Below are 26,211 nucleotides of genomic sequence, written 5' to 3' on the forward strand. Positions count from 1 at the left end.
CTCTCTAGAGGTGTGATTCCAGATCTGTCTTAACTTTAAAATCACTTAAAAGAAGACACCTGCCAAACTCAAGCCATTTTCAGAGGACATGTTTTTCACAAAGCCCTGTTCCACTCTCTCTACCATAGCTAAATAAAGTATCTTTCCTGTCAGAGCTAAAATATAGCGAGACAGACCTATACTTGTACAAGTGAGTGGTATTTCACAGATCAGTACTACATCATCTAATACTTTTAACAGGGTCACAGCATGCCTTCAACATGTGCAATTAGTAATGACAATACTGAAATGCTATGACTTATTAGGTGTGGATTAACTATACGTTTGTTAGATCAACCCCTTTCCTGAGCCTCAGAAATAGGTACATAAAATCTTAAAACCAAGGTAAGTAAAATAACTTCTTAATAATAAAATAGGAAACAATTGGTTTTTTTAGTTATAGGGAAAGAACCTCTCACAATAAGCATGTTAAGGTGAAAGAAACAGTGTATAGTTAAGCGGAAATTTCTGAATTTTAAGCTTCTAGAGTTCTTTTAAGTTTCTTGATAGGAAAAAAAATGTTTTTGTACATAAGAAAAGTCTACAAAATGATGATCTGAGTGACAGATTAACATATGCAGCACCCATCTTCCCCCTACACTACTAAAATTTATGTAGTTTTTTAAGCTGGAAGTTTGGTTTAAGAAAACAATACTAACACATAATAATTATCGCAGCCTTCTCTAGTGGTCAGAAGTTGGATAATTTCATTAAGAGGAAACATAAAGCATTTGATATACTACCAGAATAGAAACTTACATATAAATCCTTAAAAATACAATTTCTTCAGCTAGAGTATTTTTATGCAATATTCTATAATTATTTTATAATTATAAAAATATCCTTAACATGAGAAAGAAAACAATCCAAAACTTCAATACGACAGGAGGCATTCATTAAAAATACTTTTTCCTGACACCAAAACTAAACTGTCAATAAAAGAAAGCACAAGATTCTTCAAAAGCTCTCTAAAATACAATTGGTATTTTGATATAAAGAAACCACTGCACTCCATCTCCCCAAACCACAACCTTAAAGAGTTGCTACTTAAATATTAGCCAGTGCTCTGTGAACCATTTTATATTAAAATTGGATAGTTCTAAACATCACACATATAAAAAGTATTGTTTGACACAGTGCCATTTTGATGATAAATTGCAATCTATAGCTCAAATAATTCTACCCAGGGATTAACATTTCAGAGGCTGAGCCAGAGATTATGTGTGTGGATCTTGAATTTCATCATCTCCCTTTGGCACAATAGCTTATTCTTCCTGTTTTCATCTATTCTCTCATGAAGGGTCAGGAAAGCTTAGCCTTGCTGTTGCATTCATTTCATCTCTACATTAACCAGATACCTTGCAGTCTCTTTAGTTCTTATGTGTTATTCCATTACAAATACATCCTGCACTGTGCTATGGCTAATGAGGTTCGTACCAAATCAAAGGGTGCCATCAAGTGGTTATAATACTCTAAACAGCATTCCACTAAATGCCTAGTCCAGATAGACTTTCTTAAATACAGACAAACTGTGCCACTCCACTATTAAAGAACACATCAATGGGAGTGAAGGACGAGGGGTGGAGGAAACTATATTATTTTGTGCTCTTTATTTTCTTTCAGGGATTGCTTATCTTCATATTATTCCTATAAAGTATAATTTTAGAGTCACAGCTAGGATTAATACTTATGTCAGATTATCCAATGATATTGGGCACAAGTCAAGCATGGCAGCACTATGAGAACTAAACAAATTTATCAATCAAAATTCATGATTAGATTGATAAGAGCTTATTTTTAAAAATAAGGAATAGTGCACATACTTAAATACAGTGTCTTGTCAGATCTATTTCCTATTACCAATGAAAAATTATAAGGCTATGAAATAGTATTTGATCTATTTCCTGCAGCCATACCTAAGCTCTACAGACACAAAGAACCTAGTAAAGTATATATATATATACACATACATATATATGTATATATATATGTATGTGTATATATATACACACACATACATATTTAACATATTCAGAATGAATATTTAGCATTCAGAAAATTTTCAAGTCTATTCAACAAGATACAAAAGTCACTTAGTTTTGAAGACAGGAATCTAGAAGTGCTCTTAGACACACACACACAAGACAACATGCATTTCAAAATGGCTAAATAGCCACTCAGAACTGGCTAAATAGCTATGCCTGGAGGTGTTCTGCACCAGGGAAACCTAACATATAAGCTAAAGGATTTTCCTAACTATATATGTAATTCTGATGCACAGAAATCAAATAACTCAAGTTCAGAGATCAAACAAGATGTAGAAAATTAAACCCCAAAAGCTAACTTGATCTTTAGAAAAATTAAGGAGCAGCACCAACATGGTAGAAAACTCTAGAAAAACTAAAGGTCTATATGATGACATTCATTTATTTTCTATAGAGCTGCTGCAGATTACAAACAAAAATATTTCTTATTCCACATTTTCTTCTAGAGAATTACCCTCATCAAGAAGTAGAGTCTACTTCCCTACCCACTTGCCCATAGGCAGGTTTGTGACTACTCTGCAGCTAACAGCAATTTGGGAAATAACACTATGTGGCAAGGCTAGGTCAGAAAAGATAATGCACCTTCTACTGGGAAACCTGGAATAGTTACTCTTGAAGTCTTCAGTTGCCACAAGAGCAATCTAACTTCTCTGAAAGAAATCCAAACTAACCAACCAAAAAAGATGAACTGGGGAGGCTGTAAGACAGCATATTTTACCCTCAAGCACTTCAGATTACAACTGTGTAAAGGACTCCAAGCCAGAACTACCCAACCAAACTCTTCTTAAATTCTTGACCCAAGAAACTGAATAACTTACACTGTGACTATAATCTGATCTATTATACTGAATCACAAATGGCAGAAAATGTTCTCTAGGATAGACAACAGACTTCAAAATGCAGACTTCAAAACTGTTGCTTTGCTTATAATAACAGCTGTTTATACATGGGAATGAATAGGCACATATGATGCCCAAGAACCTGTGGAAGATAAAATGGTAATATCAAGCAGAAGGATCAGAAAAATGTGATCATCACTTCTGGCCTGAAAGGCTAATGTGCTCTGGAAAGAAAGAAAAACATTTAACTTTTATGTTTCATTTTGGCAAGAAATCATATGTCCTGGATAAGTCTGAACTAGTAAGGTAATCCACATAAAAATACTAGAAATCAATGTCAGAGAAAGGCTGTTTTAAAAAGGTAAAAGAAAGGACAGAGCTTTGAGAAATATATTCTAATAAGATAAAGAGGAAAATAAAATTATTTAATGGGATCTGATTTGGAAAAATGTACTGATATATATCCATCTGACTTTTGGATTTCTTTTCCCTTCTTAATCCATTCTTACCAATTCTTCCCCTGTGTTCCCCATATTGCTAAAGAGCACATGTATTTACACATTTAAACTATAAAGCTGGAAATCATCCTACATTCCTTGGCCTCCCATAATCCTCAAACTAATCAATCACTAAGAAGTGATCCCACCATTTTCTAAATATCTATATATCTCTCTCCCTTCTCTATCTGTATCTCCTAATGCCACTATCCTATGTCAGGACCATGTAGTCTGCTGCCTAGATAATTGAGTTAATTACCTATGTGATCTACAACTCAGTTTTGTATACCTCAATTCAATCTCTACAGCAACGTTTTTCCAAACTGTGGGCTATGAACCAATAATGGATAATAAATTCAACTTCATAGGCTGTAAAATCAACTTAATGGCTTGCAAACAGCGTGCCATGATAGAGCAGGCACTATGAGAGTATATTCTACAATACTAGAAAGAAATATTTCATAAAACTTTTTAGTTATATATAACTACATATGTGTGTGCTAAATCATAACATAAAAATGTATTTGTTACTTAAAGTCACAGTGGAAAAGGCTAAAAGGAAAACTTATCTTTTAAAATACAACCCTGATCAAATTACCTCTATGGTTAAAACTTTTCCATGACTCCTTTATGGCTTACCAGAATCATGAATTAAAAACCATACAGGGTACAGGCAAAACTATATATTTCAATAGATTCACAGGTAATTCTGTGATTCTGATAGGAAGCCAAATTTGGGGCACAGGAATATAGAATAAAATTCAAATTATTTGGTATGGGATGCAAGGTCACCCACCATCTCACCTTTGCTCACCCTGATAGCTTCAACACCTGCTACTTTAGGTATAAAGCTGCAGCAATTTTATCACTAGTTTATTACCAACACTGTTCTCTTCGTCCTTACCTGAGACCGCCTGTCCTTAGACAATTCTCTATCTGGTGGTGATCTTTTAAAACGCTTTGGGGTCATAGTTCAAGTGTGAACTCCTCTCTGAAGCCTTCCCCATGCTTCTGATAGATGTGAACAATGCTTGTCATCCTCAGAAGACCTCCCCCCTTACCTTTTTTGTAGCTTCATCACTATTTCCCATCATTTGCTTACAGATATGCCTTCCTCACTAGACTGTAAACTACTCAAAGACAAACACTTTGACTTATTTATATCCACAACATATAGGAAGTAATCACATAATCAGTTTCACAGACCAGTAAGATGAAGTACAAAAAGTACTCAGTCTGTGACTCAAAGAGTTTAATTCCACTTTTTCCTAGCTTAACAAAAATGTCAATTGAAAAAATATAATTTTGTAAAAAATGAAGAGTAAAAAAGGCAAGATGGCATATGTTGTTGAATATGTTGTTTGGGGAACTTTAATATGAATAAATCCTGATTTCTACCTAATTTTGATTTTTACACCCAACTAATATCACTTAACCTCTTTTCTAAATAATTCCTCAATTTAAGGAGAAAAACAAGTCTTCAAATTTATTTTATTCATTGATTTCTAAATTGACCCTATTTTCAAAAGAATGCAAAAATTCCAGTATTATAAAACCAAATCCACAATTCAAAGAAAAAGAAAGAAAGAAAGAAAGAAAGAAAGAAAAGAAAAGAAAAGAAAAGAAAAGAAAAGAAAAGAAAAGAAAAGAAAAGAAAAGAAAAGAAGAAAAACCAGAATAAAGTTATATGGAGAAGTTTTGGCTAAAGAAAGTTTACAATAGAGCATTCTCCCTACCTCACACCCCTCCCTACCTCCAAAGGACAGCTCTATGTTTTTTAGTGAGCTGGGCTTATTTTAAGTTATAGAGAAAGACAGATTTAATAGAAAAGGATGAGGGACCGAACTATCTTCCTATTAATACTATTCAACAAACACACAATTAACATATTCAAGACAAACTTTTCCCTTCAGTATATTCTCAAATGTTTTGACAAATCTAGTTTACTGTAATGATTTGGTTGAAATAATTAACAAATGCCACAAGACTATTCAGATTGCCAGAATCTGAAAGGCAAATAACTCTAGGGAAAAAAGTTATTCAGTGAATTAATGAGAAATTGCTCCTACCCTGCTATGGCCACTAGCTTTTAAAGTATCTGAGGATATACTGTAGTGAACTCTTTAGTTTCATGTACACAAGAAGCAACCTGGAGACATAGTAAAATACAAAGATCTTTATTTTGACTGTCTATGGTCCTAATGATCACAATAACAGAAATTTAATTTCGCTTCCTGAGATTAGGAGACAAGGAGCTTCTGAAATCCTTGGTTCTGCTTTTATTTGCAATTTAAGAAATATCTCCTTTTTACTTTGTTTCCTAGTCTCAATATTCTCAACCAAATTTCAAAGGCAATATGAAAAGAGGTGCTATAAAATGCAGTCTTTCCTTGATATACATGGGAGATTGGTTACAGAATCAAATACCAAAAGGTATGAATGATACCAAAATCTGCTCAAATCCCTTATGTAAAATGGCACAGAATTTGCATATAACCTATGCACATTGTCCTGCAAAAACCATTTCTAGATTACTTGTAATACTTTATACCATTTAAGTGCTATATAAATAGCTGTTGAACAATATTGTTTAAGGAGGGCCAGGGATTTAGCTCAGTGGTTCTGGTGCCTGCCTTGCAAGCACAAGGTCCCGAGTTCGATCCCCGATACCAAAAAATATATATTGTTTAGGGAATAATGACAAGGAAAAAAGTCCATGTGTGTTCTGAAACAATTTTTCTTTCTCCAGGATTTTTCCACCAATGGTTGGTTGCATCTAAAAGGACAATCCATGTACTGGTCAGAGTTCCTCCAAAATAATTTTTATTTAAAAATAAGTTAGTGTTAAGGCAAAGAAGAATATTCTTCAAATATGAAAATGTTTTAGACTAAAGTGTCATATTTATCAATTCACCTATGTTTGATGTCACTGGGCAAAAAGTTGTTATTATGACATTACTTCATCAATTTCTAGTTGCCACAATGCTGATTTTTTTAAAAAATGTTATTAATTTATGTAAGAGCAGAGAAATATAATAAGGTAAAAATGTTTCTCTAAATTCATGATATAAAAAAATTAGCCAACTACAGTGGCACACAACTGTTACCTGTGAGGCTGAAGGAGGAGGATCACAAATTCAAGGCCTACCTGGGCAATTTAGTGACACTGTTTCTAAATAAAAAGTGTGGGGGTGAGATATAGGTCAGTACAAAGACCCTGGGTTCAATCCCCAGTACTGAGGAAAAAAAAGGAGATTATATGAAGAAAAAAATGGAGCCATAAAGGAAAATTTCAGAGAGAAATCAGAGAACAAAATAGAAAAAAATAGGAAAATTAAATGTAGATAGATTATTCACCCTGGCCCCCCAAAAATATTATTTCCACACAGTAGTATAAAAAAATTTATTTTCTGAAAGCTAAAATGTGTTATTAAAAGTTGTAAGACAGTTTTGTATTCTCAAGCTGATGATTTTCTACAGTGTATCTGAAGAACACATGTAAATTTAGTTTCTCTAATCAGTTATGCATCTCCTGTAACAAATGCCAGCAATTCCATTTTAATAGGATATAATTCATGAAAAAATGTCCACTTGTTTATCCGTCAGTATGAATACACCTATATGCAATTACACAGTGCAAAGTTCCAATTCTATACACAGAAATAATTTAACTAATTTTTAAGTTTTTGTAATTCACTTCTTGGTTGTTTTTGAGCAAAGAATTACATAGGAGTCTTCAATGTATGAACTAGTCTTTCAAGGTGGCTGGTGTGACAGAGAAGTGGAAAGTCAAAACTCCAGTCCATTATAAGACTGGGGAAGTTTTATTTATGTATTATTGAGCAAATATAGAAAAGAGACCAAAGAAGGTAATAAACTAAAAAATCTTAAACAGATGCCTTTCTATAAAAGTCTGTAGAGTCATTAGAACCCTACTGTAAAACAATTACCAAGTCTCTGTTCTAATGTTTTCTGTCAGGGAGAAAAAAAGACCACATGCAGATTCATAATATCTTATATGTGCTAGTGTCTTTTATTCTTCATTTTCTATGAATAAACACAATAAAAATTGCTCAAATGTACTGCTGGTTTTAAATATATCTCAGACAGTATTAGAGGTTTGTTTTGATAGCTGACTGTCTTCTTTATCAGCTTCCTCCCTCCAGTTGGTAAAAAATAGAATTGAAAGCAACTTAGATTTTCTTTCCCTTCCTCATCTATATGAAAGACATTTGAAGCTAGCTAGCAGGAAGTAAGAATAATAAACTAAATTGTTCTAGCAATTTAAAAGATGAATTACACTGTACTACTGTGACTCAATAATAACTATACAAATTATAGGCCATCAAATTCATTTCAGTATAAATGTTAAAAGTTTAGACTATTATTTAGTTGATAGAAACTAGAATGCTTAAGGCTGTATTTTCCTTAACTCCCTAAAATCTGTTTTACTTTGATCTTCAAAAGATACAGTAGGCATCCACTAAAAGATTTTTATCAACTTCAAATAAAAAAGTCCATTACAATGGAAAAATACTATGCTCCTTCTACTTCCTAGAGATTTGGTTTTATTGGTTTTTTTTGGGGGGTGGGGGTTAGGGCAAAGGTGTTTTGATGAAGGTACACATTAATTTAAATGTTTGACAAATTTAGGCCTTTAAATATTATTCAAGAACATTAAATGAAGTTTATGCTAGTACCTTCCTTTTACTGTCTAGGTTAGCTAAATATAAAGTGGTCTTCTAGCTTGCATCATGTTACTCATCTACTTGTTAAATTTACAAAAATACTGACTGGTCTTTAAAGTATTTAGGGCAAATATTTTATTTCATTGTTAATCCAATTTTAATTTTTTAAAAAGTATCTTCATACACAAACTACTTACTCAAATTTAAAAGAGATTTCAATTATCTGATGTTCATCTATGCATGAATTGCTAATCGCCCCAAGATTCAAGATCAGGAGCCATGCTTGTTGTGACAGCAACATGGCATCAGTGCACCAGTGCAAAGTACTGCCTGCCTACTGAGGGAAGAAGGGTTTCATAGGTTTGAAGTGCTTTCAGCATGCATTCTTTCTGAAGTCCTGTGCTTATAAAGATCTCTTCTTTGGTCAAAGGTATTCCATTCCAAATCATGAATCAAACAGTTTTCCTAGGTTATTACATTGGGCTTTGATTTTAGTATTTAGCACTGTACTAACTACTACAAGGAATACAAAAAACATCTCTACTCATATACTAAAATCTGATTTGAGTGATACAGACATGAAACAAGAATAAGATGATATGCACTATGGTACATGCATAATGATAGCTGAAAAGTACAACAGAAATTAAAGGTTAATGAGTTAATATAGAAATTATCAAGAACATATTAGGTGTAGTTTTTCAAATATGACTGTGTATCTCTAGACCTACCTCTGTGGCAGTTTCTGTAGCGTAAATTTTCTTCTGTGATATATAATTCAAGGTATTTTTATAATAAAATTCACAGAATAATTTCAGAGTAAGAGGCAAAAATGTCAGAGAAAATATTAAAAATAAAACATGAGTTCAATGAAATGTGTTTTTACTGAGCTATTTCTGGTTATACTTTCCAGGTCCTTTGGAGGTATGTGTCCTGATCCTTTACTTTTAATGGTAACTGAGAAGAAAAGTCAGAGAAGCATTGGAGAGTGGGAAAAGCAAGACTCTGGATTCAGTCAGATTTGAATTTGAACTGCACTTACCAGTAATGTAAACTTGGACTTTTACTTACTTATCTACTTGGAAACGCTGTTTTCTCATGTATAAAATGAGAAGCCTCTCCTAACTCACCAAGAATAGGTTAAGTATTCTTTATATGGGCACTATAACATTCTAAACCTAATGTTAGTGGTTGCCTGTTTATCTCCTCCCAGATTATAAGATCCCTAAAGACAAAGATCACATTTTTTCCATTATTATATTCTCAGTACCAAGTATCTGCCATATGGTATCCATTCAATAAAAACTCGTTAAATGAAGAAGCAATTGGGAGTATTAAGGTATCAATCTAATGATGAATTTTTTATATTATTGCTCTACTTGCTTGACCTGTAAGAAATGATTAACATCAATAAAGATGAATCTCCACATATTGAACTAGGACAAAAATCAGAAAATCCTAGCTGGATGTGGTAGCACATGCCTGTCATCCCAGCAAGTGGGAGGATGAGGGCAAAAGAATTGCCACAAGTTCAAATCCAGCCTGGGCTACACAGTAAGACCCTGTCTCAAAGAAAAAATAAAACAGTAACAACACACACACACACACACACACACACACACAAAACAAACAAAATTATGCACCCTATAATAAAATGAAAGTAGTGCACCATTACTTAAAAATAAAACTTTTCTTTAAATATGTTAGCTAGGATATTTCACAAATAAAACTATATGAAATAAATGATCTAACACTCATTTGTTATTTACTATTTTAACAGTGTTTCCTGAATTACATAAATAAATACAGTACAGTTGACTTTTGATACTGAGTTCCCTTCCTGTATCAGGAATCTAGAATACAGGATATAAAGATGGAAACTTGATTTCTTCTAATTAATATACTCTGAAAATTAACCCAAAAATGACAGTTGTGCCAGTCAAGCTAGATTGTCAACTTGGTTGGCTTTATATCCACATAGGGGATTAGTAAAACATAGTTCTGGATGTGTCAGAGTAGGTCATGGAGGTATTCCCTTGGGTACCACATCTGGCTCCTGGCCCCTTGCTTTCTGGCAATGTTCTCCTGCTCTGCGTACTGACCACCACCATGAACTAAACAGCTTTGCTCTTGTCATGCCCTTCCACCATGATGTTTGTGACTTGGAGACAGGTGACCATGAACTAAATCTACTGAAACGATGAGCAAAAATAAACCCTTTCACCTTTATGTATACTAGGTATTTGATCCTGGCAATGAAAAGCTGACTCATACAACAGTAGACAAGATGAAAATGGCAAGCTAGACAGAAAGAAAGGATGGGGAGAGATTGATCAAAGGGTACTAAGTTACACTTAGATATAAGCAAGAATTTCTGGTGTGCTAGTACACTGTAGGTTGACTAAAGAATAATAATGAACCGTACATTTCAAAAAGCTACAAGAAAGAATCCTGAGTTTATGTAACATAAAGAAACGATGTTTCATTTCACTATCATTTTCAAACATCAATGATGTTTTACCATCAACCAATGACAGATGAGTAAAGAAATGACAGCCGTTTCAGATAGATGTTTAATCTGATTTAAGCCTTATACAATGTATATGTGTATCAAAACATCTCAGTACATTAATATATGCAGTCTTTATGTTTTCATGCATTATTAAACTAAATTTTGTTTTAGAAAATGGAAAACTAAGTATTTAAGTAGACAGGTAAAAGGAAACACAGATCAGAGTTATGACTGGCTCAAAGAATGTACAATCATTCCTGGGCATATTTTCTTAAGAGCAATGAAAGTTTTCTGTTATTTTCTTTAAAGTTAAAAGGGTATTTGAAATTAAAACAGATGGAATTTTCCTTCAGAAGCACAATCTGCAAGATTTCTGAACTATATCAACACATTAAATAAATATTTAACATAAAAATACTGAGAAAAAATGTATGAATGAACTTTCTCTTAAATTTTAACAAAAAAAGGAGTTGGCTAACAAAGCTTCACTTAACGCCTGGTCATTATCTAGAATACCCTTCCTAATTTACACAGTCAGTCACCATTCCATAATCATATACAACAGAAAGTTGACAAGGTAATTAAAAGAGCGGGAAAGCCTGTCGGAACTGAGTTTGTTGTTCTAAATGGAGAAGTTTAATTCTAAGGGAGTTAAAGGGAGAAAGCTTTATTGCTTCCAATATGGTCGAAATTTTTTGTATGTAAAAACGCAAACAAATGATTATTACTTTTTTTGGCAGTACTGGAGTATTACTTTTCAAGAATCAAAATACCTAATTTTGAATCTTCAGCCTAATATGTCAGAGAGATCACCTAAAAAGAGGTTAACTTTACAACAACAACAAAATTCATTTATAGGTCGGTCACCTTTTCTGACATATCAGTATCAGTTAGCAAGTTGTAAACTGACAGGATTAAATTGGCCTTCTTTGGCACAGAAAAATGATACCATATCTAAGATTTATTTCAAATAATTTGGCAAAGCAAACAAAAGTAAAAGTAGGAGGACTGATGAAATGTGGCAAAATAGAGCAAATGTTGAGCTGGGAGATAAGAATACAGTGGTTTGGTATTACTTCTATTTTTGTTTATGTTTCAAAATATAACAAAATAATTAAGGTTTTTAAAAGAATGAGTCTTGACTAGATTTATGAAAACTGCTAAATATGTATCCCTTAAATTTCTAAAGTATTTAGAAATCCAATCGTCTAAGACTGCCTGTAAGAAAAGAACATAGTTGAAAAATTTAGATCAATAGAAGGGCCTAAAAGAGACCTAACAATATAGACATTTCCAATTTATCATTTTTAAAATGTATTCTGGTCAATGCTGCATAAGATAATACTCCCACTACTCTCAACAAGTAGTCACTATGGCTAGGCACACAAATTTTCTTGACATTCAGCAAGAGTGAGAGTTTAATCCCTTTCTTAACCAAATGCAATGAATACAATAGGGAAAGGACTGGCTTCTTACCTACAAAGGTGAATGAATTATAGGAGGGAAAAAAACTATTTAAAACATACAATAATATGGTATTAATAAATACAGATATATGGCATTATTGAATAAATCACCCTTTAGTTACTGGATTAATAAAAGAACAAAAGTAGAATATGCTTCCAAGTAGAATTTTGATCAGGATTAAGAGTTAACTGGGTCACATTTTTTGGGGGGGATGGAATATTAATAGGAAAGCTATAAATGGGACTATAATAGGAGAAGCCCTCCCCTACCTAAAAAGGAATAGCCACCTCTGATTGATTGGTATGTAGATTATAAATTATGCTGATTACATGGTGGGAGAAGAATGCTTCTAATTTTAATGTAGTGAATTGTAGTATTCACCCTTTGGACTTTTGAAAAAGTGGCATTCATGAAGGGCATGGGTTGAAATAGTAATTCCAATTTAGAGCCACTACAGAAGCTACACTAGCTCTGTAGTGTAGAAATGGAAGAAAGTGTGAGCTATATAGTTCCTGAAAAAATATCTAGTCTTTACTCAGACATGAGAGTAATGACACAAAAAGAAAAATATATTTTTTTCTCTGAAAGAAAAAGTAGAGGTGATTTATCAGAATGTAACATTTTAAGACCAATAGGTTGACTTGACTTTTAAAAAGATTCAAACTTCAAATTTAACTAAACTATTATATCATTTCTATTTTTTTTTTTTTTGGTACCTGGGATCGAATTCAGGACCTTGTGCTTGTGAAGCAGGCGGTGGAACCACTGAGCTAAATCCCTGACCTCATTTCTAGTCCTATAAAGATCTTGACAAGTGAGTTTGGGCAAAACAACATAACCCAACAAAAGAAACAGAATAGAGAATTTATAGTACTACCTGAGAATTAACATAATTAATAAACAACAGCAAGAAAGCACTTTAGAGCCAAACTGTCCATCTCACTGGTCACAATTAGAAATAGTGAGAAAGACTATATACATTTCCCCAAGGAAAAAAAATAGTTTTCATTGATCTCCAAGGAGGACATAGACCCTCTCATTAATCACATGCTTATTAAGTTCACTGGATTAATTGTTTTTTAAAAAAGTAGATCTCATTGATTTTTAATAGACAAGCTCATGTTTTCTTCTTTTTTTTTTTCCTTTTCTGAACTCACTCTCAACTCTTTTGATCTTATCTTTACTTCCTGCTATCTCTTTCTTCTGCTTGGAATGTCTTTTTTTGTCTAACTTCATTTTTAAAATGAAAACTGAACTCTGCAATCACTCTTCAACGAAGTCTTCCCTGACTGCCCTTCTGTACTGTTCTCTAGTACTCCATGAATATCTTTTTCCCTATAGCTCTTCCTTTATTTATCTGATTCCTTACCAGTTTATAAAGCTTCTTGAAAACAGGCTGTTCTATGTCATCAAATTAAGTTTTAGTTGGTTTTAGGATGATACATCATAATTTCATATAACACTAAGAAAGAAAAAAATTACTCCCAGTTATAACTGGGATACTATGTATAAAAAATGAACCAATTTCACCAAAAAAAGGAAGAGAAAAAACATGAATTTCATAATTGATGAAATTCTGTATGTCTTAATTAACTTCATATTTAATATTCACAGAAAGTCTGAGTACACAAAAAAGCATATTAAATGTTTGCACAATGAATGAATTCAATCTAGATTGGTGTTTTCATCAATGTGCATTTTTAGATTCATTAAAAAAACTCAATCTAGATTAGTGTTTCTCATCAATATACATTTTTATATTCATTCAAAAACCAATAGAATAAAAAAATAAAAACTTTAGATTTTTAAAACTAAAACCTATAGCTAAAATTTACAAATACAGTGGTTCTAGATTTAGTTGGGTAGTCTAGTACACTAGGAAGGAAAAAAAAATGTTTTCTAAATGGAATTGTTGTAGATTCACATTGAACACACACATTAACACACACACAAAATTGCCTGGGTAAACAGACTTTATTAAATTATGGAGACGAACAAGGGAATCATTGTTCTATAGTATCCATTCTTGTTTAGCTGCACTAATAATAAGTAAATGGATTATAAATAATCCAAAATAAAGGATAATTTATAACTCGTATTTTAATTATATTCATATATTGTGAAGAAACACAAACATAGGCCCAGAGGTAGATATTAATAAGTTACCAGATTTATTTACTTAAAAAAAACCTGTTTCTTAATCTTGGATTAAATTTATAAGATGATGATGCTCTAATCAAAAGATGAACATTTTAGTAAGATAAAAATATTTTAGATTTAATCCAAATGTAATGTTACTAATTGCCCTGTCATTCTTTAGAGTGAATATGAATTATAAAAATATTGAGAGGTATATAAAGGAGTAGAAAAATAAAATCATACATTTAGAAATATAGCTTCCTTCTCTTTATATTTGTCCATGTCCTCTAGAAAGAAATACTATTAAAATAACAGGAGGCTAGATGCTTTACATATCTTATTTTTTATTTCTTATCTTCAATAACCTATGAGGTAGATATTAATACCGTCATTTTATACCTGGGTATAGAGGCTGTAAAAAATTAACTTATCTAAAGCCACACAGATTGTTAATGGTAGAATCACCTCTAAAATTTCAACTTACATATAAATAGCTTTCCGGTGAAGAAAGCTCGGACAAAATGAGAGAATCATTTTTGTGTCACAAAAAATTTATCTCCATTTACATAAAGCAATAAGAAGGTTGCTTTGAGAAAAAAAACTTCAGAATTCAGGTGAATGATAAATGTCCATTTTATGACGTCTAATAGCAGTCAAGCAATCCAAATAACTTTTAGACTGAATATAAAGGGAACTTTTTATTAATCAAATATATATATTCTTTTTTTTTTTTTTTGGTACCCGGGATCAAACTTGGGACCTTCCGCTTTTGAGGCAGGCAGCGAAACCACTGAGCTAAATCCCAGGGCCATACATATATTCTTTTTATCATATATATATTCTTTTCCAGTTTTGCCACTAAAGAAGGCTAATTAAAAACTTCTTTATGATTCTACAGTTTCAGTTTTTTTCTCTTCATCTTTATCTTTGTCATTATGGGGCAGTCATTGCTTAGGGGTTGAAGGCAAAGACCCTGGACCTTAAAGACAATACTGAATCAAATCCTAACTTGTTAACCATATAACCTTGAGCAAGTTACATAACCTTTCTATTCCTCATTTTCTTTATCTGTAAAGTAAGGCTATATATGTGACTCAGAGTTACTGCAATGAGCAAATTAGATAATGTGTTACATAGTGAATGAAGTTTTTAGACTTTATATATAATGTCCTACAGTATTAACAGTAACAGAGTTCTCCACAACAAGTATCTAACACACTATATATTTACATTCCACATAACACCTGGTACAAAGTGCCCAATAAATTTGGAAGAATTATGCATTGTAGAAATATCTTTGTTTTATTGGAATATTTACTATTAAATAAAACTTCACTATTTTTTACTATTAATACTATAAGACTTTATACATAAAGTCTAAAAACTTCTTTATGCACTGCGTAACACAAACTGCAAAGCAAAGTATTGAAACTTCATTCAAAGAGCGTGCCTTTTCAGTGTCAGAACAACGTCCTAACGGGAGTGACGCTTCCGAGGCGCAGAGGATGGTGGGAGGAGGTTCTCTCCAATTTCCCCCTCCCCCTCCCCCTCTAGGCCAAGATGTCTGACCTGAAGGATGATTTCACGTGCCATGAGGACTACGACTTGGAATACTCTGAAGACAGTAACTCTGAACCAAATGTGGATTTGGAAAATCAGTACTATAATTCCAAAGCACTAAAAGAAGATGACCCGAAAGCAGCTTTAAGCAGCTTCCAAAAGGTTTTGGAATTTGAAGGTGAAAAAAATGAGGATTTAAAGCACTGAAACAAATGATTAAAATTAATTTCAAGTTGACAAACTTTCCAGAAATGATGAATAGATATAAACAACTTTTGACCTATATTCGGAGTGCAGTCACGAGAAATTATTCTGAAAAATCCATTAATTCTATTCTTGATTATATCTCCACTTCTAAACAGATGGATTTACTGCAGGAATTCTATGAAACAACACTGGAAGCTTTGAAAGATGGTAAGAATGATAGGCTGTGCTTTAAGACAAACACAAAGCTTGCAAAATTATATTTAGAATGAGTGGATTATGGAAAGCTTCAAAAAATTTTACGCCAGTTACATCTGTCCTGCCAGACTGATGATGGAGAAGATGACCTGAAAAAAGGTACACAGTTATTAGAAATATATGCCTTGGAAATTCAAGTGTACACAGCACAGAAAAATAACAAAAATTGACAGCACTCTATGAGCAGTCACTTCACATCAAGTCTGTGATCCCACACCTGCTGATCATGGGCGTCATCAGAGAATGTGGTGGTAAGATGCACTCGAGAGAAAGTGAATTTGAAAAGGCACACACAGATTTTTTTTAAGCCTTCAAGAATTATGATGAATCAGGAAGTTCAAGACAAACTACTTGTTTAAAATACTAGGTCTTAGCAAACATGCTAATGAAATTGGGGATAAATCCATTTGACTCACAGGAGGCTAAGCCATACAAAAATTATCTAGAAATTCTAGCAATGACAAATTTAATAAGTACCTATCAGAATAATGACATCACCAAATTCAAAAAGATTCTGAAAACAAATCACAGCAACATCATGGATGATCCTTTCATAAGAGAACACATCAAAGAGCTTTTATGAAACATCAGAACACAAGTGCTCATAAAGTTAATTAAGCCTTACACAAGAATACATATTCCTTTTATCTCTAAGGAGTTAAATATGGATGTGGCTGATGTGGAAAGCTTACTGGTACAATGCATATTGGATAACACTATCCATGGCCAAATTGATCGAGTCACCTAGCTCCTTGCACTGGATCATCAGAAGAGAGGGACTGCACATTATTCTGCACTAGATAAATAGACCAACCAACTAAATTCTCTCAACCAGGCTGTAGTCAGGAAACTGGCTTAATGGAGAGCAAGCTGGTATAGACCTACTTAAGTGCAGAGATGTAACCCCTAAAGAACTGGGAATGGCGAAACTACTGTCGGTTGATGTGTCCTGAAAATTATTGGAGTTATGGCAAAAGTGCTTTTTTGATCAACTGGTTTGTGTTTTGCTGCTGCATTTATCCCAAGAAAAACAGCTTTAATCTCCAGAAGAAAACCAAAATACCACGGGATGTATGCTGTATTGACATCTTGCCCTAAACATACAACATTATAGTAATTTGTCATGGGCAACATGACCAGAGAGAAGGTTTTGTCATGATTTTAAATATACTGACACACTACTGTTGGTTAAATTTAAACATGTTTTACCTGCAGAAATTCTCTCACAAATAACCAGCAATAACTTGAAATGCTTACCCTTTTGAACACTTCCTTTTCTCATGTATAAATGAAAATGTTTGCTGCATTTTGGAAAATATCAATTCTCCAGAAATGTGTCCATATATTTCTGTACCTGCAGTGTAGTAAAGGTTTAAATGAAACCCCATAAGTATAGTGACATACTGTCACTCAGGTTTCAAGCAGCAAAATAAACAGTGTAGCTCAGAAAGAAAAAAAAAAAAGAACAATGTACTAACAGTCAAAAAATATAGATTTTACAAGATACAGACTTTAGCCTTTTGAAATTACTAACTCTTCTGTATGAAATGTGGGAGTATATTTAAAAATATAGGGTAGAGCATAACACTGTATATAACATGTTATTGCTACATGATACTCCTGCAGGAATAAGCACCTTCTCCGGGCAAGTAAATTTTATCATTCACCACTGAGGGGTGCTGTAACCTAGGAAAAGGTTAATACAGTGTCTCAAAGTTATTTAAAAATTTCCCCATAATTTTACAATACTCATTTCATCAACTCTCTTGTACATTTTAAATTAATTTAATAAGCATACCCCAGTTCTCTTTGGAGACCATCTAAAGAATAAGAAGGCTCATTATGTCTATATAATCATATAGAAGGATCCTGATCCTCCTTCCATGCTTTATTTTTCTTCATAACACCTATCTAACATACTATATATTTGCCACATATGTAATCTTTAATTATTTTGTCTAACATATATTTTGCACATTAATTTTTATTCTCAGGCGTGTATGGGAAGGGTCAGAGGTTCCATGAGGAAGAGATTTGTTATCTGTTTTATGCCTGCTTTATTTCCAGTGTCCAGAACACTGCCTAGGATTCATGCTATGTGACTAGATATTGCTGAATGAATGAATAGTGGTTTGCATATTTGAAAAATCAAGACCTCGTTAGATAATGTCAAGTAAAGCAAATTACTACTATCTAATACCCAAAGTGAAATGTCTGGCAATACTGAAATAGGCACTGTTTGAAAATGTTTAAGAACAATTCATTAATACAATAGATGATTATAAAGACAGATTTCATGAGATTGGCTTCTTTTATATACATTTGGGTAGGATGCCTCCTAAATGATTTGACTGGAATGGGGGCTGGCCAATTAAAGGGGAAAATAAATATTGATATGAAAGAAACTTAATTTTGTTCAGTACCTGTGTTAAAGTTTCATTCTTCAGTTTCAATGGGCTCTCTTTAAATATAATGTTAGTATTTTTATTTTCTCACATAATCAAGACCCATAATGTACCATTAATGAATTGAAATTTCTTTTAAATGAAATTAATACTTAAAAGAGGAGAGATGCAACTTGAATGTAAAATCCTTCCAGTCTTTTGCAAGTATGTTACCAACACCACATTTGACAGTAGTTCTTTAGCAATTCACTTTTAACAACTCTTTCTAAAGGACTGAACAGTTCATGAAATAATCTTTCAAACTGATTTCATCAATCTATGAAATACCTCATTAAGTTACACAACTGCAGTAACAGTTCAACAGCATCAAGAGGTCTTGTAAGGGATCAAACCTTATTTTCAATTTACTGATGAGAACACAACCGTAGATGAATGTCAGAGAATTGTCTATCACAAGCGTGTAGGCTTAAAGCTAGGATGTTTTAGAGACAGAATGGACAGTATGAGATAATCCATGTAAACTGATTAGTAGTTGATCAGAAGAACTTCAACTATAAAGGCCTATGGATCCTTCATATACTATCTCACTGTCACTATGGTCTACTTTATTTTTTTTCATATAGCTGATGGCTACTACTAACGTGATTTCTCTTAAAAAGAGTAATCTTTACTGGGCTTCAAACAGTTCACTGGGTTTAACTATAATCATTCATTAACTCATTCCTTCTACAAATATGAATTGAGAAACTACTACCCAAAAGGTACTATAATAAATTGTTAATAATAATCATCATAGGTAAACTAGTAATGATGAATGTTAGTAGATATAAAGGTAAATGGAATAAAAATTTTCCCCTATTAGATTTACTTACAAATGTTAACATCTCAGAAAACCAACCTACATTTTCCAAAGCCAGTAAAAAGAGGTAACATATCTGCACAGGTAAAGGAAAAAAAAACACTAGAGAATAATCCAGTCAAGATCACCAGCTTTGAAGATACAACAGGATCCATACTAAATTCTAATCCAATCCAAAATTCACTGTTTCACTATTCTACATGATAGAAAATATATATATGCATTTAAAAAATAAGAAAAAGTGGAAGCAGAGAGACAAGGAGGCAGAAACTTAGCTGTTAAAAAGCATAACGGGGTTGGGGTATAGCTCAGTGTTAGAGTATTTGCTTAGCACGTGCTAGGCCCTCAGTTTAATCTTCAGCACCACAGGAAGAATAAAGAAAAAAGCATGACAGCTGAGAATCTACAAAAATGCAGTTCTTTTGACCATACCACTTGGAGTAAGGTTTCACTATTACCTGATTACAGAGTAAAATTTATTTCTAGTAATGTTTCAATTAAAATGTTGGCTTAAGAAAGTAAACAATACAAATAAAGATTAAAAGCTATCTACTATCTTTAATGAATTTCTGTGAATGCAATATATTAATAAATGTTTGGAGAGAAAGAATGCTGAAATATCTTATTTTTCACTTTTCTCCTGTTTTTAGTTTCAATTTCTAACAACTTCAACCATCTGAGTAATAAATAGGAAAATTGGCAAATATGTAAATATATTTTACTTAACAAAGGCTATAAATATGCTTCTTCACTTCAGAAACATATACCCTAATTGAAAAGAATAATCCAAAATACACCTCTTTATCTCATGATCCATTTAAATTTCATCATTTTATTTCAAATTTTAATATAACTTTACTGATCTTTAAAATACCTTTACAAAATGTGTAATACAGATTTAAGAACAATATTTTTCCAAACTCCACAGACTTGAAGTCAAATCTAATATGTATCAAATAGCTTTTCTTTTTCCTTGAAACTTTCAGAAAATTAAGATAGCTTATAACCTGCTTTTCAGAAATTTGGAACTGCTGCATCTTTATCTTAAAATTAATTGTTAAAAAAAACACCTCTCTAAACAAATATAAAATGTTTTTCTGTATTTTTGCCATTAATTACAACTCAAGCTTAACTGGCTAATTCCTTAGTAAATATCAAGTTAACCACTTCAGGTGTATAAGAGACACACAAGTACTAAAAACTGGAAGAAATTCCTTTTTTTTTTTAGTACCAGGGATCGAACTCGGGTCTTTGAGCTTGCGCAGCAGGTAGCGAAACCACTGAGCTAAATCCCCGGCCCCTTGGAAGAAATTCTTAATATGAGAATTAAGCCTAGCTTTTGAGTCTATAATCAATTTCAATAAGTCTGTTTGTAATTTTTTCTTTAAACTTTACTACTACAAGATGCTTAAATCTATCACTGAAAAAAAAACAAAATTATTAACATGTGTGAAATTTTAACATAAGGATAATGACTGACATACAACAATCACAACTTTCCTACTGTGTTTGGATTTGATCTTGCTTCTAGCTCTTTAGGCCTAAAAATGGACTGAAGTTAGTGCTGAAAAAAGTGTAAGAATCCTTTTATCACTGGGATACAAAACAAAATCAGGTACAGAAAGGAAGAATATGATGCAAAGTATGTTGTGATGTTTACAAGGATGTTTTATGAATTTAATGACCATGATGTGACAACAACACTAGTAAAAGCTAATGTTAACTGAGGATTACTAAATCTTTACAACCTTATAATTTTATGGCTAAGAAATATGAAAACTTGCCTATGATCACAGAGCTTATAACTGGAAGAACTAGGACTTCAAATCAGGTCTATTTGAATTCAAAGCCCATACTCTGTTTTGAAGACAGGGTTTCACTATGGTACTTTCACTCTTGGGCTCAAACAATCCTCCTGCCCCAACCTCCCAAGTAGCTGAGATTATATATATACATGTGCTGCCACACCCAGCCAGAGCCCATACTCATAATTACTATATTTCATTGCCATTTCAATCCCCAATCAATAAATATTTACTAAAAACCTAGTATGTGCTTGCTACTCACTTGGGATTCCAGAATATGCAAATTAATTGAAGTATTAACCTACAATTTTGTCAAGCCAAATGAAGAGTTAAAGCATATACTTCATTTTTAAAGATTTCAAAGGTCATTCATGATTTCACTCAACAAATGTTTAAATGAGTGTATGCTATGCAAGAAGTACCACATTAGAGGCTGAACAAATAAAAAGATGAGTAAGATGTGATTTTTCCATCATGTCCCGAACAGAATATACACAGTACATAATAATTTGGTTTAAAAGGCACAATTTAACAAAAGTATTTCTTACAAATAATTCTTCTATTGGTTATCATCTCAAAACTCCTAAATAACTGTTTAATTTTCTTAAAGCAACATTTCTACCAATGCTCATGTAGCTTAATAATAATATATATATATATAAAGTAAAAAAATGTTAACCGTTAAAAAATGTGCCATTAGCTTACATTTTCTATGACAAATGTCCATTCTTTATCTTCAAATTCCTCCGCATGAGGATCCTACAACAAGGACAAAATATGAAATATATGTCTTTAGCCTATCAATCTAAGTAAGAAAATATAAAACAGCTTTATTTTTAGCTTTTACCAACTTTTTTTGGGGGGAGGACAAAAATCAAAATAGCCTGCCTCATATGATACCATCATAATTTCACAAAACTTCAGTCAGTATTATATAGTAAGAGATTCTCTACTTTTGTTGAGACATATCTTCCATCACTGCATCTATGACAAGATAGAAGGAAACCTGATTGGAACAGATCAGGTGAATAAACTACTAGAAACTTTATTAAGATATTAAATGCTCATACAAAGCTCTGCCCTCATTTTTACAGCACTAAGTATTTTAAACCAAAACTACCCTTTGAAGCAGGGTGTTCTTCAGTGTAGAGGTTATGTACTCATCCCAAACTTCTAATCACTAAAAGGAATTTCATAATCTAGACAAAAACGCCAAATCAGCATGAGCTATTGCTACCTTCCCTCTCACTTCTCCCCAGTTGCTATGGTTTATATCTAGGAGTTCTTCCAAAGCCTTATGTACTCATAGGTGGGGTTTTTGGGAGGTGACTGGATCATGGAAGTGTGATATTCATCAGTGCGTTAGTCCACTGACGAGTTTATAGCTAAGTGTGATGTTGGAAGGTGAGGCCTGGAGGACATGTGTCACTGAGGGCGTGGCCTAGAAGGGTCTATCTCCTCTCCTCTCATGATCCCTCTCTGCTTCCTGCTGTCAGGCCATGAGTTATTTCTCCTCTGTCATGCCATCGTGCCTTGGAATTAGCCAACTATGGACTGAAACCTCTACAAAATAGGAGCCAAAATAAACCTCTCCTCTTAACTTGTGGATGTTGGGTATTTTGACCCAGCAATAAGAAAGTAACTAAGACATCCATTAACCTTAAAAATGCCTCAGAAACCTGAGAAAGGATAATGGATCCTACTACCCAATGTAACTCTCCTCTCCCCCTTCTCCCCTCTTCTTTCTCTCTCCCTCCTTCTTTCCCTCCCTCCCCTCACTCTCTCTTCTCCTCTCTCTACTCCTTCTCCCCCCACTGAGGATTGAACCCAGGGCCTTCACAGTAAACTACATCCCCAGGCTTTTTTATTTTTTATTTTGATAAAGGGTCTTGCTATGCTGCAAAACTGCCCAGGCTGCGCTCTAACTTTTGATCCTCTTGCCTTAGCCTTCCAGACTGCTGGAATTACAGGTCTGTTCTACCATGCCTGGCTATGAGACTTTATCTTCTAGATTGCAGTTTACCATTCTGTTAAATGGATATAAAAATAATACCTATATCATGAATCAGATACCACAAAAACTAGGACATGGCAGTGCTCAATAAATATTTTCTATTACTGTTATTCTGGTACTAATTGTACAGGGACTACGCCTCATTCCTTAAGCAAAAGACAGGCTGGGATGATACTAGGATCTCTCTACTCAGTATATGTGTCACATTTAATTACTTGATCTCTAAAGTAGCAGTCTGTGCCCTAAATCCACCATGAGAAAGTTCAGCTTTTATTTACAGACATTTTTGTCCATAAACCTACATTAAGGGAAGATGGGTTTTCAGTCTGCTTTTGTCTTCTACCGTATCCTATCCTCCCTCTGCCCACCACCAATGAAACTTTGTTCAGCAGATTTTTATCCCGCCTGTGTGAATCTACTCATAAAAAGTAGTTGCCTCAGTATAGCTCTGACTTTATAAGAAAGCCACTATTTTATTATAGTACAAAATAAGTAAAGAGAAATGATCACATAACTAAGGAGATGGTAATTTATCTCATAGGTTAGAAGGAGTCTTAAGGAAATCTGAATTGGAAAATATGGTCAGAACTATGGTTTAGAAAAATTAACCTGTATACAAGATTGAATGGAAGACTGATTAATTGTGAGACTACTATAGTCACTTTTATCTTGATGTAGCCTAGGCACAAACTTGGCTGTGTCAATAAAAACAGAAGAATCAATCATAAATAAGATGCTTCCCCATGAGAAGTATGTGGGACCTGAGACCCAGTGGGGGACTATCAGAGACTTTCTACATATGTTTAGTCTCAGAGTAGTGTTGAGCCAAAAATTCAAATATCCTGTACTCTTCATATCTTTACTCTTATCCTATCTCTAACACGTGGAATTGAACTTGAATAAATTAAGTACATATATAATGTGACTTCACTACTTTTTTCTCTATTATATTTTGTTGGCTTTACTTATTCTTTTTTTTTTTTTGGTACTGGGGATTGAACTCAGGACCTTGCGCTTGCGAGGCAGGTGGCAGAACCACTGAGCTAAATCTCCAGCCCTGCCTTTACTTATTCTAATATCTGTGGAAATCCTATACAATCCCACCTAGCCCAGATGGTTTTTTTTCTCTTGTGAAACTTTTCTTGTTCATTCTTTTTTTTTGTTTTGTTCTGTTTTTTGGTTGTTTTTTTTTGGTACTGGGGACTGAACTCGGGACCTTGCCCTTTCGAGGCAGGCGCCAGAACCACTGAGCTAAATCCCCAGCCCCATTATAAGAAGTAGTATACATGTCACATAGTATGTTACATAAATATATATAATACGTTAAGAAACTGAGTATCTATGAAACATAGGCCAGTTAAAAATAGTACTTCATCTATGGGCTACTACATTCATAATATGCTTTGTGATATTAATCTCTTCAGTGTTTCCTGAATACTGCAATGAATTAATATACTGGACTCCAAAATTTTTTAAAAAAACATTTTTTACACAGTAATTTCACACTCTAAGCTCTACTTTTACTTTGCTGTTCTTCAAGTTCATGTGCTAAAGTATTTAGTGAATTTTCACAATTATGTTACTAAATTACGCTTAATAAGATGCCCTCTTCTCATCTGTCATAAAAGTAACTTCAACACAATTTAAGTCATCCAAAGAAATAAGCAAAAACTTCTAACCATTCGAAAAGGCTAATACTGGGACATGGTTGGCTCACCATTTTTTTATAGCTAGGGAAAGAGTTAGGAAACTATATATTCTAGTGCTTAATTACTATATTGTGAGTGTTTTATAATGTTTTAAGAAGTATGGCAGATTTTCAAGAAACATGTAAAAGAAGCAGAAAGGTATATAAACAGTTATGTTTTTGGATCTGCACTTTGAATTTATAGCCAGTATTTTGCTTTTAAATTACAGCACTCATAAATATTAGTATCAATAAAATATTTACCAAATGTCAACTTTAAACATGTCTTATTACATTAACATTAATAAAATATTTATTGAATACCAATTTTAAAGCAACTTATTTTCAAACAAAGCTAAGAAAATGAGGGGCAGGACTAGGAATTCTACAAACAACTTTCCACAGGAAAAGCACCTTAAAGTTTCCTGTGAATAGAATGTAGGTAGTGATAAAAGAATTATCTTAGCTAATCTTAATTGTAACAACTTCAAAACAAGCCCCAAATTATAATTAATATATTGTTCTAAATTGCCCAATCCCTAAAAATAATACACATTGGACACAAACATATAAACAATGTATCCTGAAATATTCTGTCACCTATGAACCATGAGTATATAAATTCTTTTAAAACTAGAACTTACCTTAAATAGCGTTACAGTGATTTCAATGTTTTCAGGAACAGGCCATACAACAACACCACGGTATGGATTTTTTATTCCAGGTTGCCAGCTGTGAGCCTATCAGAATAAAAATGATAACATCAACAGGAAGTGCAAGAAATGCAATGTTAATAACAAAAGTCGATTGACATTACTTATCTATTCACTAAAACAAAAATGACTACTCAAATAAAACTTTTCAAGCACAGAGCTTGGGCCATGACAGCTATATCACTTAAGAGCTATAGGTTACTATCTATAAATAAGATTTCACTCCCATTAACACACACAGGCAAAAATGAATTATCTCATGTTTTCAAAGGCTACTATTTCTCATTAGATAAAAGTTTCATCAGGACAAATATTTTTGTGATTAAGAACTTTATAGCAAATCATTCTTTAAGAAAAATTTAGCTAGGGCCAGGGATTTAGCTCGGTGGTTCTGCCACCTGCCCCGCAAGCGCAAGGACCAAGTTCAATCCCCGGTACCAAAGAAAAAAGGAAAAGAAAGAAAAATTTAGCTAGATACAG

The 26,211-nt window shown here is 33.1% G+C and overlaps 1 protein-coding gene and 1 pseudogene across 16 annotated transcripts in view; one reads left to right on the plus strand and one right to left on the minus strand.

Annotated features, from left to right (window-relative positions):
* Ehbp1 (EH domain binding protein 1) overlaps nt 1-26,211 on the minus strand; it is a 350,855-nt gene that overhangs the window by 252,204 nt on the left and 72,440 nt on the right. For all 16 annotated transcript variants that reach the window (XM_087215996.1, XM_013074056.3, XM_004849989.3 and 13 more), the window contains 2 exons: nt 25,663-25,758; nt 22,023-22,076 (listed from right to left, as the gene is read on the minus strand). In XM_087215996.1, the coding sequence (XP_087072122.1) occupies nt 22,023-22,076; nt 25,663-25,758 (150 nt within the window). The remainder of the gene's footprint in view (nt 1-22,022; nt 22,077-25,662; nt 25,759-26,211) is intronic.
* Nucleotides 15,772-17,107, plus strand: LOC101721361 (COP9 signalosome complex subunit 2 pseudogene; annotated as a pseudogene).

The sequence above is a fragment of the Heterocephalus glaber genome, unplaced genomic scaffold (assembly GCF_053883595.1).
Source record: "Heterocephalus glaber isolate CG9 unplaced genomic scaffold, H.glaber_assembly_v1.0 deba00001457, whole genome shotgun sequence".
Classification (NCBI taxonomy): domain Eukaryota; kingdom Metazoa; phylum Chordata; class Mammalia; order Rodentia; family Bathyergidae; genus Heterocephalus; species Heterocephalus glaber.